General features: G+C 53.9%; 1 protein-coding gene across 1 annotated transcript; it reads left to right on the top strand.

The window, feature by feature from the left end:
- The first annotated feature begins 2,421 nt into the window (after positions 1-2,421).
- LOC136051785 (maestro heat-like repeat-containing protein family member 2B) lies at positions 2,422-12,694 on the top strand. Its single transcript, XM_065741372.1, has 31 exons — positions 2,422-2,452; positions 2,773-2,894; positions 3,093-3,215; positions 3,351-3,513; positions 3,642-3,740; positions 3,875-4,023; positions 4,384-4,527; positions 5,039-5,131; positions 5,413-5,482; positions 5,598-5,711; positions 5,797-5,870; positions 6,284-6,403; positions 6,537-6,659; positions 6,853-7,012; positions 7,145-7,185; positions 7,379-7,520; positions 7,739-7,791; positions 8,131-8,238; positions 8,520-8,639; positions 8,838-8,960; positions 9,096-9,248; positions 9,470-9,592; positions 9,879-9,958; positions 10,131-10,266; positions 10,379-10,471; positions 10,848-10,943; positions 11,131-11,254; positions 11,446-11,555; positions 11,925-12,077; positions 12,336-12,484; positions 12,640-12,694. The coding sequence occupies exons 1-31, from the start codon at positions 2,428-2,430 to the stop codon at positions 12,686-12,688; spliced, it is 3,432 nt and encodes a 1,143-aa protein (XP_065597444.1). The 5' UTR covers positions 2,422-2,427; the 3' UTR covers positions 12,689-12,694.
- The last annotated feature ends 348 nt before the right edge of the window (positions 12,695-13,042 follow it).

The following is a 13,042-nucleotide window of genomic DNA, read 5'->3' as shown; positions in this document are numbered from 1 at the left end:
CACTCCCACATAAACTCTAAGTTGTGCTCTTAGCACCTCTGTTCTCAAACGTCACCGTACTGCAGGGGACAGTTTGTGCTCAAGTCACTTTGCACAGGAGGATGCTGTATATTGTGCTGGACAGTGCCTTCTCTTCCTTCTTTAACGTGCAGGGAGAAGCATCTGAAGAATAAGCCTGATTTTCTGGGGAGCCAGCCATTATTACTAATAGAAGCAAGGTAGGAACACATAAAAAAGTGGGACAGATCCAGGAGGGGACATAAGAGAAAAACAAGCCCTGAGCTGCTTGCACTTTCTATAGATGCTGTAGAAGTAGAGGGATTGGCATTTAAATGTTTGCCAAAGTAAATCAAATATTTAAGAAGTAGATTGCCTCCTTGGGCGAAAAACTTTAGCTTTTCAGGAGCAGTGGTATACTTACATAGAGTCAATTTTCTTTTAAACAATCACCCATTATAAACAAAAGTAAAAAACAGACCTTGACACACCATAGCCGGAGGAATTAGTCTGCACTGCAGTACTTAGAAATAACACAGGTTTTTCAGCATTTGATATCCAATGTAGCTCCTCTTCCAGACTGCATTTCTAAATGAGCTGTAGCCGTTACTGTAGGCAACACCAGTAAAACGGGTTGTGTTGCTCAGTATTCTGATGGGGGGATTCCTGCCTCATCTTACTTCTGTAGAGCAGACTATCATGCAAATGTTTGCTGCAGTGCCTGATTACACCTGACTGAAATACAAAAAAAAAAATAAAACCACAGTATTTCTTTGCCAGCAACCATAATCATCTAAAAAAATTCTAAATGCTATGGGCTTTTATCTACAAAAAGGAATCACACCATCTTAATCTGAATATCATTACTGAAAAAAAAAAAGAAAGGAAAAAAAGCGCCTTTAAGGGAGAAATTCCCAGTGTTTGCTCTGAAACAGATAGACTTTATTGATTCTGCCTTGATAATATCCTTACTGCAGAAAAAGCCCTTTGGAAACCGGAAGGCATGATACACAAGGAATGAAATGATGATTGCATAAATGTTTTCCTCCCATTAGCCAGTCTGAAAGCTGTTCCCACTGGTATTTTATGAAACTTTCCCACTAACTAGTTAGGTGCAAAATTGCCTTAAATTTTTTTTTCTCTTTGTGAGAGAATACTGAGGCATTTCCTAGAAAAGGCTCAGGTGAAAGGTATTGCAATGTTAGCTACCCATTACAACGTTTTAAAACAGTTTAATAGAAGGTTAAATGTTATTAGGCTTTGGAAAAGAAAGAATTTCCTACAGTTGTCCTTCTCTGATGTCATTATTCCTTGTAGTTCCAGTTCAGCTCATTTGTCATGTTATAAAGCATGGTAATGATAATCCTGTTGTTCTTGTGAATGCTATGTCAACAGCTGACATATCTTATAACTATTCTTACTTCAGGGTCAAACAATAATTTGTGTGAATTAGTATCACAGCTGAAATGTTTCTCTTGTCTCTGTGAGTTGTCAGATGTTTTGGCTTTCACCTATAATAGCCTATAATGTATATTTTTAGGAAAGTACAAGGAGTCTGTGGTGAGAAGACCAGCCTAAAGAGATTAAACCACTGTATAAGTTCAGTTGTTGTTAAAATCTGTAGCAAGAGATTTGATGATAACTTAGAAAGCTATTATTTCAATAGCAATAGCAAGAGCTGGCAACATCCTTCCAAAGTTATCTAACATTTTAAATCAGGGTCACATTCCTCTTTTCTTGAAAAAGTTTGTCTACCTTCTGCTTCCCCTTTCCTGGGGCGTGAGTCCGTGGGTCCCCCGCACCAATCGTCACGGAACCGGGCCGAACCTGCCCGTAAACCGTTGACAGTAGCACACGCCCCCAGCAACATCAGCTACGTTAGCCTGCCCCTTAATTCTTACCCACAAGCTATCCACTTGTTCGTCATTCCCCCCCCCAGTGAAGCTCTATACATTCTAGTTGCTCTCTCATAGAAAGAGCAGCTCCACCACCTCGCCTTGCTAGCCTGTCTTTCCTAAAGAGCATAGTGCTGTCCACGACAGCAGTAAGGTCATGTGAACTGTCCCACCATGTCTCCGTGATCGCAATGAGATCACATCAAGCACACACAGATTTCTAATCCTTCCTGTTTATTCCCCATGCGGTGTGCGGTATACAGACACTGCAGGGAAACAGTGGGGGCGGGTATCCCTAGAGGGATACAAGAAGGTTTAAGCCGGACTCTGTAGAATGTTATCTTCTCTGAGGAGTCCTCTCAAGACCATACTGGACAACTGGAGGCTCCTCTGTGAAATGGAACTCCTCACTGTGATGTCACAGTGGCTGTAGCAGTTGGAGAGGTAGCCCAGTCGCTTTTGGGACCAACAGTGGGAGAGGTAGCCCAGTCGCAGGAGGAGGACCCAGAGAGAGTACTGTGTCTATCCTGCTGCAATGAAGTGGCTGAGAGCCCTTCGAGGTGAGGACCCTCCACCTCTCCGGACACTGTGACGCTGCCCAAGCACATGAGTGCCACAAGGGTCTATTTAGGACGTGCCAGCAGCACTGTCCTTGCTCTGCTGAGTGCAGCTGCCCACTGTGGGCTCCCCAGCAGAGATCCCAGCAAGGGAAAGACTCTCTCCCCATTCCCTGCTGAGTGTACATGAGCCAGCACAACCCACCCAGTGCTGTGGAGCTGGAGGAGCATTTCTCCCCGAGCTGGCCCAATGCTCACCATGATGGGGCTTGGAGCCTGCTCCAAGCAACACCAGCAGCAGCTGCTCTGCTCCTTTCTTCCAGATCTCTTTGCCTGTGTGGGCTGCGTGCCCAGACGTATGTGTCGCGGGGGCAGAGGCAGGGTGTCAAGCTCTGTCCTTCCCTGTGCCGTGTCTTTGCTGCTGCAACGCCTGCAGGACAAGGAGGTGAGCTGGAGACATCCAACTGTCAGTCCTCACCCTGGACCAGTGCCATGGTGCCGTGGGTGCCAGGCCCACAGCCCGAGGTTTGGTGCCGCCCTCACGCCTGCCTGGCCCCAGCAGCACATCAGCACACCGATGGGTGGCAGCAGGTGGCTCCCTGGGAACAAGGGCAAAGTGAGAGTGACCAATCTCTGTCTCCAGGGCGACCGAGCGCAGGTGTACTGCGAGCTGGAGAGCGTCCTGTGCAAAGAGGTCAGCTGCCCGCCCTGCGGTGTGGTGAACCGGCTGCTGGCAGAGCTGTCCCAGGACCTGATGGCGGCCCAGGTGAGCGGTCACTCTCGAAGGCAAACGGAACCGCCTGTCCGTGCTGCCGTTCTGCCGGTGGGCGGCGGTGGCTTAGGCCTTCCGAGGGCCTCAGGCAGTCTTCTGTGCCCTGTGTCACCAGTGACTCTTTTTCAGGGCGTGGCGGAAAACGTGAAGAGAGCTGTCAGCAACGTCCTGGTGGCTCTGGCCCAGTCGCACTTCAGCTTGGTGATGGTCGAGCTCCAGGGCCTCCTGAAGGCCGTGGGGGAGTTCAAGGAGTTTGTGCTCATCACCCTGAGCAGACTGTTCAGCACCTACGGTACGGCACCCTCAGCCTCCTGACGTCTGTGACAACCAGGGAAAGGGGTCTCTCCCCTCTGTGACCTGTGCTGAGGGCCTCCCTTGCTGCTGGGGCTCTGACCGTGGCCCTTTCCTTCCCATCTGCAGCTCTGCAGTGCATCCCCTTTGTGTGGCTGACGCTGGCCAGCCTGTGCAGCGTGGTGAGCCAGGTGAGGAGCGGCCGGATCCTGCGCTTCGCTTGTGCTGGTGAGTGCCTGCCCCAGAGCACGGGGGCTCGGGACATCCCTCACACCTCGCCTGGCTGCACACTCTCACAGCCTCCCTTTTCTCGTGGCACTTTTCTTTTTAATTTTTATGTATGTTCCTTTTCTTTTTCTCAGTTGCGAAACAATGTTTGGAAGGAATCAAGGTTCACTTGTCCTCAGGAAAGCAACGCCCCTGGCCTGCCACAGAGAAAGAGCAGATCTACGAGAACCTTTACCAGTTCTTCTGCTCTGTGGTGAGGAACTGTCAGGACTGCAAGGAGGAGGTGAGCGCCACTGCATACCCAGCCTGGGATGGCAGTGGGGACATCCACGTTGTCAGCTCTGCCCTTGCCCAGCGGGCTGAGAGCAGAGGGGTGATGAGAGGGAGTGGGCTGGCTCTGCAAAGGGTCCCAAACTGGCTCTGTGCTCAGGGCTGGATCTCCCTCCCAGGAAGCAGCCTCATGTCACAGCACTGTGGCAGAGAGAGCTGGGGATGAGGCTGTGTGGAAAACCTCATTGTCCTCCAGAGCGAGCCCATCTCCTGGTGGGTGTGGGGAAGTGGAAGGGAAAGAGAAAGCCCTCTCCATAGGAAGGGCAGACCCTCATTCAGTCTCTGACTCTGGGCCTCTGCCATCCCTCTTCAGGACAAACAGTCCGTCCTCGGGGCTGTGACTGCCATGATGTCTGTCCTCCTGGAAGAGAAGCTGCACCGAGAACACATCTGGGAGCAGCTCCTCTGGCTCACGCATCAGTATCAAGAGGTCCAAGACACCTCTGGGCTGACCAAGGTGAGATGTTGTGCAGGGCTCAGTGCAGGCCCCATGGGGTCTGTGCGAGTGCCACGAGGGCCCAGTGGGATGCAGGGAGGAGGCAAGGAGCTCCTGGGCAAAGAAAGAACCACAGAAAAAAACAAAGAAGGTCCAAAGCAGGGAAAGAGCAACCCAGACAGGGCCAGGAGGGAGCAAAGCATCACCGGGGCCCATCTCCTGGCGATGTGAGGCTTCACCACCACCATTGCGCGGCTCTGAGTGCCTGAGGAGCTCTGCGCTAACAACCAGGGGGACCACATCTAGTTGCACCTGATGAGGGAGAAGAGGGCTGCTGGGTGGGAAATGCTTGCAATCCATGCCCAGATAGGGCTTATCAGAGCAGAGAGACCCTCCTGGTGCTGCTGGGAGGGGAAGACAAACAAGAAGGCCTGAGCAGGAGCCCAGCAGACAAGTCACTGGAAACTGTTTCTTTGCTCCCATGTGACTAGACATGGCTTCAGCTCTTTCTTTCTCTCCTGGTCTCTTGCAGAGACTCATTGTCTTCCTGGAGGCCTTGAAAGGAGTTCAGCCCGGTATCCCCAAGGACAAGTTTCTGGCCATCACCAGTGCCGTGTTCTACCAGGTAAGGGGAGCCTATCCTTGCACCCACAGCAGTTTCCCTCTTGGCCAAGTCTCTGGACTGCGGAGCTCCGAGCCTCTGACGGCTGCTCAGCCTTAGCTCCTGCATGCCCGTGGCTGCTGCAGAGCTGTGTATGTTCCCTGGGGTCGCTGTGGGGCAGGCTGTGTTTTGCCTGCATATCCTCTTCCCGAGAGTGCCAAGGAAGATGAGAGCTGGCAGCAGCACAGTTTCTTTTCAGTCCTCAATGCCAATGTGATTTTCTCAAATGGACCTTGTTCCCACAGCTCTCTGATGATACCAAACAGCACAGCGAGGCCGATAGCACAGAGCTGACCCACTGCATCCTGCTGCAGGGTAAGGAGAGGAGATCTGGCGATGCCCGGCAGTCCCCTGGCAAAAGCCTCTCCTCGAAACCTCATCAATGGGCATGAGTTGCTTGCTAACACAGCATGGAATTTCTTCCCCACAGCCCAATTACACCCTGAGGAAGTGGTCCTGTTCCTGCAGTCGCAGCTGGGTGATGAGCGGGAGGCCAGATGTGTGGCAGCCCTGGGTCTGCTTGGTGCTCTGGCTCGCTCTGATGGTCAGTACCATGGGTTGGGACTTCCAGGGATCCCTTCTGCCACCTGGGTTGTGCCCTCACACATGCTTCTGCTCATCTCTTGCAGAGCCCGCAATGACAGAGAAGCTGCCCCAGGTTGTGGAGGCTGCGCAGAGACTGTGCAAGGACCCCAGGATCCAGGTGAGTTGGTTTGAGAAAGGAAAGCGCTGTTGGGGTAGTAGAGAGTCCCTTTCCCTTGAGGCAGAGCCTGATGAGGCTGTACCAGAAGGACTCAGACACCTAGAGAAGTATTACCCTGCTCCTTTGTGACTTTTGGGAGCCCCAGGCAAGAGGTGAAGCTGCCGCCAGCACGGGCAGGGCTGAGGTGCCCAGGGAGTTGCTGAAGTATTGCCCACTTGCTCGCAATGGCTCCTGCTGGGGAGAGCAGGCAGAGTGGAGTGGGCAGGTCCCCGTGCACTGCATGGAAAGCGCACAGCCTGGTGCTAAGGCCTGGCCTTCACCTCAGGAGTCACAGCTTCTCTTCTGCACCTGGTGTTTCTGTGTGTGCTTGAAGAGCATAAAGAATAATCAAAACCACAATTGGCCCCTGGCAGGTGAGGAAGGCCCTTCTACATTTCATCAAGGATCTGCTCAGCGTTGACGCCCAGAACTGCTCAGCCTGGGACGTGGTGGGGCACATCTTCAGTGAGTTCAGCCGCACCACAAGAAGAAGGGTAAGGACAGCGGGCAGCATCTTCCTTTGGGAGAGCCGTGCTGCTCAAAGGCTGCTGCAGAAGCACCCGTGGGGGCCACACTTGAGCCTCCTGAGAGGCTCCTGAGAACTGAGAGGAATTGCTGTTTCCCCAGCACTCTGTTCTGCCCGCGGCTGGAGATCTTTCTGCCCAGGAAGCCCGGGAAGAAGGAGCTCTCCAGGAGCTGTGCATGAACATCCTGGGCTCACTGGATGTCTCTGTGAGAGGGATGACCAAAGTAAGTCAGTCACACTGTGACCTGCTGCCGCTTCCTGCCTTCACACCTCACATTCCTCGTCCCCTTCCAGCACCCCAGTTCTCCCCTCCAATGAGCTCTGAAACACACAAGACTCAGGGAGGTGCACAGAGCCCCCTTCATGTCTGAGCTGAGGCAGGAATGCTGACATGCTCAACTGCCTCGTTCCTTGCAGCTCCTGTGGCCGCAGCTGATGCTGTACGTGGGGCCAGCCCAGTACACGGGCATGCTGATCCCAGTCTCCCGCTGCATCCAAGCCCTGGCAGAGGGAGAGGGCATGGCAGAGTGTGAGATAGAAGAACTGGATCCTCATTTCCTCAGCTCCCTCTTTCAAGGTAGGAGCAGAGCTCCTCCAGTGAGCTCTGCTCAATCCTGTATTAGCACCCAGAAGGGACAGCGAAGGTGTGTGTGGCAGGGCACACACTCCGTGTCCTGGCATTTCACTCAGCACTTCTTTCTCCCCACAGGCTCTCTGCTGACTCCCCAGACACTACTGGTGCGCCTGTTGGTGAGTACATGCTCCAGAGGCCAATGCCATGAGCCCCGAGGAGGAAGCGGTGCCTCTTCCCGGGCTTACAGTTCCACAAGCAATGCTGCTGGCTGCTCCTGGCCCACCAGGGAAGAGCCAAGCTGCTTCTCTCCTGGGAGAAGTTGCTGCTTTAGCTGCAGAAGTGACCCTCGTTCTCCTTGCTCTCGCTCAGGTAGTGGCAGGGAGCCCTTTTGCAGGCAGCGAACTCCAAGCCGCTGCCTTGCTGCTCATGCAAAACCTCCACAGCAAGATCCACGGAGCTGTGGGGGCTATGTGGGCTGCTGAGATCCCCCTGCTGCTGCAGTGCCTCCAAGGTAAAGCAGTGGTGGGGAGGGAGAGGAGGAAGCAGGGTGGGGGGGGAGTGAAAACGCAGCTCTGCACTGCGGCAGAGGGGAAGCATTACCTGTGGCCCAGCACTTGCCCTGCTGCTGTTCCCGCAGTGCCAAGTGCGCACGCCAAGCCTGGTTTGCAGCAGCTCATCTTTTGTGGATGGATCTCAAGCAATGGTCTTTTGTTTCCTATTGCTCCACAGGGACAGACGAGAGCTTCACAGACTCTGCAGAGTGGGAGCACCGACTGCTAAAGGTACAGACCTGCTGGGAGCTACAGTGCACAGAGCTGCTTGCCTGCCTCAAGGAGCCCCACTCCCAAATGAGCCACCATGGGACAGGAACAGCCTCTATTGCCACTGCAGAGTGGCCGCACCCCATCGAGGCACTGCCTCTTCCTCTTTGTCCCAAGCCCAAGGGGGGTCTTGGCAGAAAAGTGGCAGGCAGCTTTAAGGGAGCGGATGCTGTGGGGCAAGCTGGGAGCTGGGAGAGGGACAGCTCTTCCAGGTAGCTCTCCCCAGAAGGCTGCAGCAACTTGGGAATGTGGGAAGAGGCAAAGGGCGAGGGAACATAGGCTTTTCCTGTTCTTCAACAGTTTCTGAGAGCGTCGCTGGAGACCATGGAGGATGAGGCCTGGACCAAGCGCCTAAGCTGTGAGCTGAGCCACTGGCTGGACAGATCACCTAGCAGCTCTGGAGAAAAGGTGGGTTACCCCTGGCTCTACCCAGAAGTGCAGCTACGGACGCCCAACTGGGGCTGGGGCTGCGGCTGGTGCTCTGCCCATGCGGACTGCTCACGCTGCTTTCCCAACCTGTGGTCCCCACAGGGCTTTTCCCTGACAACTGCCTGGGAGCTAAAGCCCTGCAGCTGCTCTCAGCAACTCCAAGGGAGAGGGGGTCCTTCCCACACAGCCATCTCCTAGCAGGTTGTGCTGCAGCCACATCTCAAGTTCTTCCTTCTCTTCCCCTTCCTCTTCCCGAGCAGTCTTTCCTCTACAAGGCCCTTGGGACAGCCTTAGGAGCTTGTAAGGATGTCCTCCATGTCCAAGAGCAGCTGCTGCAACACCTGGAGGAAACAAACACAGAGAGGTCGTCTGAGGTCCAGGTGAGGCCTCCTCTCATCCTGCTTCTGCAGGCATCCCCGCCCTGTCCCTCAGGCAGAGGGCTTCTCCTGGCCCCACTCCAGGCCTTTCGATCTCCTCGCTGCTGCTGTTTCCCTCAGGACGGGTCCGGCCCGGCCACTGTGGCTGGTCACGCCGGAAGGTTCAGGCCTGCGCCAACTGCCCCTTGCTCTTTTGTGCAGGAAATGATTTCTCTTCTCAGCCACGCTGCTGAGAGCAACTTCCACCTCGTGTTGGACACACTCACCGTGTTTGTGTCCAGGATGTGCAAAGACCAGAATGCAATGATTTCCAAACACAAGAAGGTGAAGTGTTACAGGTTTTCATCTTGGCTTTCCTTTGTTTGATTTTCATGGCAGCTCCTGTCTTGGGAGCCCAGGTGTATCACGGGGCGCTGGCAGCCATTGAGCCAATGACTCAAGGCGTTTCTCCCTCCACAGATGGAGCTGGACAGCACGAGAGCTCATGCCAAATGCAGCGCTCTCATACTCGCCCATGGCAGCCTGGCTCTGTGTGCCTCCAAGGAACATCTCGCCCGCCTGGAGGTGGACATCGTGGACAACATCCTGCTGCTCTACAGCTGCAGCTGCCAGGTAAGAGCTCGGGCTGTGCCAGCATGTCTCAGCGTCCAGCTGCAGCCCCTTCACGTGCAGGGTTGCTGAGATGGGCCCTGTCTTTCCAAAGGTCCCTTGAGGAACGGTTTGTGCCCAGATGAAGGTCCAAGCCCATCCCTTTGGGTTGTCCCCACATGTTCCCCTCGCAACCCTTGGCCCTTCCCACAGTTCAAAGAATGTTCTTCTCTCTTGTGCCTCAGGACTTGCAGAACAAGCTTGCGCTTGTGCAGAGCATCACCGACTTCTGCTCTGCCTTCCAAGCTGTGGGTGACTCTGGCTGCTTTAACACCTCCTTGAAGCACACACTGCTGAAGATCTTGATAGTGAGTGCCTAGAGCTAGGGCTGTCTGCAGGGGAGCGGTGGGCTGTGCCGTGAGGCTCGCTTCCCTGGAGGCATACAGGTCTCCCTCAGCTACATGTCTCCAGCTGGTGGGGAACTTGGGTGCTGGCAGGCAGCTGAGGAGCTGCTGTGTCCTGCAGTGCCTCTGTGGGAAATGTGGGAGTGATGGGGCCAGAATCTGGCAGCTGAGTCTGTCTCTAGACTGAGCGGAAGAGTTCTCACTCTTGTGCCCCTTGCCTCCTCTGACACTATCTCTCTGGGACTTGCAGGGCTTGCTGCAGGAGTATTACTTTGACATCTATGTATCCCCAGTGCCCCTCAAGGTGGTTCTGGCCCTGGAGCAGTTGAGGTAAGGCTGGGGAGCCTCTGGGGTGGCAAAGCAGGATGGTTTGGATAGCTCCCAGGCCAGGGTGTTGGCTTTGCAGCTGTCGATAAGGAAAAACTCAGAAGTCCTCTGAAGCAGGCTTGAGAGCACTGGTAAAGGCCTTTTCTGCTTTCTCTTCCTTTTTTCCTCCTGCTAGCCAGGTGAAGCCCTCTTTAGAAAGCAAAGACATGCTTCGCCTGCTGAATCTTTGCTGGAAGAATATTGTGACACACCCTTCAGCAGAGATGATGCTGAAGATCAGGAAGTCACAGCGAGCAGCTCAGTACCTGCAGGTAACCTGCCATAACTTTCCTGGCCACCTCTCAGTCGCAACCCTACCTCAGCACAACCTATGCCCTGACAGCAGCCGTAATGCCACATCTCCATCCCCTCTTCTGCTTCCAGTTGCTGCAAACATCTGTGAAAGCTCTGGGCCGGCTCCTGGCAGTCCTGCTTGAGATAGAGCCCACCGGTGGCTTCTTCCAGAACATAATCTATGTGAGTATGTCTAGGGCAAGGGAGAAAGCATCTCTCATGTTGATAGCAAGGACAGAGATCTGGAGTTTAAGAGGACAAGCAGCAGGGGAGAAATCTCCCACTGATGTGCCAGCTCACTGTGAGCTCGGAAATGGGCTGACAAAAGGGGGAAAGGCAGGAGCCAGCTCCTGGGTTTTGACACAGGCTTGCCTGCAGAGAATGGGGGCAGCAGTGCTGGAGCTCAGTGGGGTGTGGGGCCTTGTGGAGCCACAGGGCAGGGCCTGAGGGCAAGTGTCAGGAAAGAAGGGAGAGGGAGAGGGATGGCAGGAAAGGAGGGAGAGGGATGACAGGAAGGGAAAGAAATGATGTCTCCGGTAAGACAGACGCTCTGCCTCAGGTCCTTCTGAATTCAATGACCTCTGACAACATGTGGGAGCGCAAAAGGGCCCTGCAGGTCTGCTTCCAGCTGCTGGCCATTCTTGAAGAGCTTCAAGTGAGTAAAGAGCCCCATTGCATATCCCCTTCTCCCTCCCCAGCACCCCTGAGCTGGAAGGGGAGCTCTGCCCACCTGTGCACCTGGAGTTGGGAGCCCTGTCATGGTGTGGGGAAGGCACAGGTGGGAGAAGTAAGGGAGAACTGGGGACTGCCTTCAGCCTTTTTCCTGCTTCTTACCCATGCAGAGAGGACACACCTGTGAGCACTTTGGCTTCCTGGTGGGATTGCTTGCACCTCTAACTTGTGACCCCATGCCCACATCCCGCCAGCTGGCTGCATCCTGTCTGAGCTCCCTTCTCCGAATCCAGGGTGAGTAGAGTGGGTGTGCGATAGTCCTCTGCTCTCTGCAGCACTACCAGGACCCCATGGGTCGGGCCCTGTTTACAGGAAGGACCATGCGCAGCTCTCTTCTTTTTCCCACCCTGTCCACTGTCTCTCCCCAATGGAAAGTGCTTGTTTCCAGAAGCATGACTTCCCTTTTCTCCCCGTGCTCTTTCCAGCCAAGGCAACCAACAGCGTCATGGAGATGGGAGACATTGGGAGCCTGTGTGTGGGGCTGAATTCCTGCAGCACCATATCTCAGCTCCAGGCCTCGTCAAAAATAGCACGGGTAAGTGGACCCAAAAAGCAGTGTTGGGATCTCATAGCGTGCAAGTACCAGGGGGTGCTGAGCTAGGTCTGGCCTTCAGATGCTTGGCGCAAGGAGCCGATGCCGTGATGTGTGTTTGTGTGTGCGTGTGTGATGGCGGCTGTCAGGAGGTAGGCTTTCCATGTAAGCAAACACCATGGGAGAAGAAGCTGAGAGAAGGCTCAATCACCTTATGTATAAATAGCGGGGAACGGACGGTAGGAGCATCATGATTGCTGCCTGAATGACCGGAAAGCTGCTGAACTGAGAATGCCCTTGAGACTGCTATGTGTTTTGAAGAGCTGCCACAGAGCGGTGATGGGATCTACCCTGCTTCTCATTTCTCTGCAGATGGTTTGCAGAATCTTCCCCTTGGAAGACACCATAGACTTCGTGATGGCCATCAGGAAGACCTTACAGCAAGCCACAGGAACACGTTTGCGTGCTACGGGGAAGTGGCTGATCACCTTTCTGCAGATGCACGGAAAGGACATCTGTCAGGACGTAAGAGGCTTTCTTCCACGTGACATGGGCTCTTCTTTTTCTGGCTGTTGCATTATGCCTTGTGCTGTTTGCCTCTTGTGCTAAAGAAGCACAGCCTGAGCGCAGAGCCGGGGCTTTGATAGGGTGTCTGGCGTGAAATTTAGTCTTGGGCTTTGGCAGCTTGTCAAGGGAGCCAGCATTGCTCACGTGCTGTATGTCCATGCTGAGGTCCTGCGGAGTCTAGGCTGCAGCAAGCTGTTCCTTCTCCCCTACTTTCAGGTGCCACACATCCTCTACATCCTGCGCTGCAGTGTGTCCATGCAGCAGAGTGTGTTCGAGCCCTTCCTGTGCCACGCGGTGGCCATCCTCATGCGCTGTCACACAGAGGTCACAATTTACGAGTTCCGGCTGCTTGAGCCTGCAGAGAGGTATCGGCACTACTGCCTTTGCTGTTGCTGCGGTCACAGTTGTAGCTTGCTTGTGTTGGAGGGCTCTAGAGAGGAAGCAGCTTTTCTCTTTTCCTCTCAAAGTCTGCTGGAGGTGAAAATTACTCAGTCACAACTTAAGACTCTCCTTTTTCTAGTGAGACGTGGAGGAGAATAAGAGCGTTTTATCTTCAGGAGTGCAGCTGATAGAAGAACAAGAGGAAAAAGCTGAGCTGAAATATTTATATTATTTAATAATAACAATAATAAAATAATAAAATAACATAAACTCCAAAATCCTGGCTAAGAAGTGAAAAGAGTGTACTCTCAGCAAGTTTCCTGACGGTACCAAGCTGAGCGGTGCAGTCAATATACTGTAGGGAAGGGAAGCCATCCAGAGGGACCTGGACAGGCTGGAGAAGTGGGCCCAGGTGAACCTCATGAGGTTCAACAAAGCCAAGTGCAAGGTGTTGCACTTGGGCCAGGGCAATCCCAGGTATTTTTAGAAACTGGGGGAAGAACTCCTCGAGGGCAGCCCTGCAGAGAAGGACTTGGGGTCCT

This window comes from Cyrtonyx montezumae, unplaced genomic scaffold, assembly GCF_038088225.1.
Source record: "Cyrtonyx montezumae isolate F1298 unplaced genomic scaffold, pur_monq_1.0 scaffold_3, whole genome shotgun sequence".
Lineage (NCBI taxonomy): Eukaryota > Metazoa > Chordata > Aves > Galliformes > Odontophoridae > Cyrtonyx > Cyrtonyx montezumae.
This window is presented reverse-complemented; position numbering and strand designations above follow the sequence as displayed.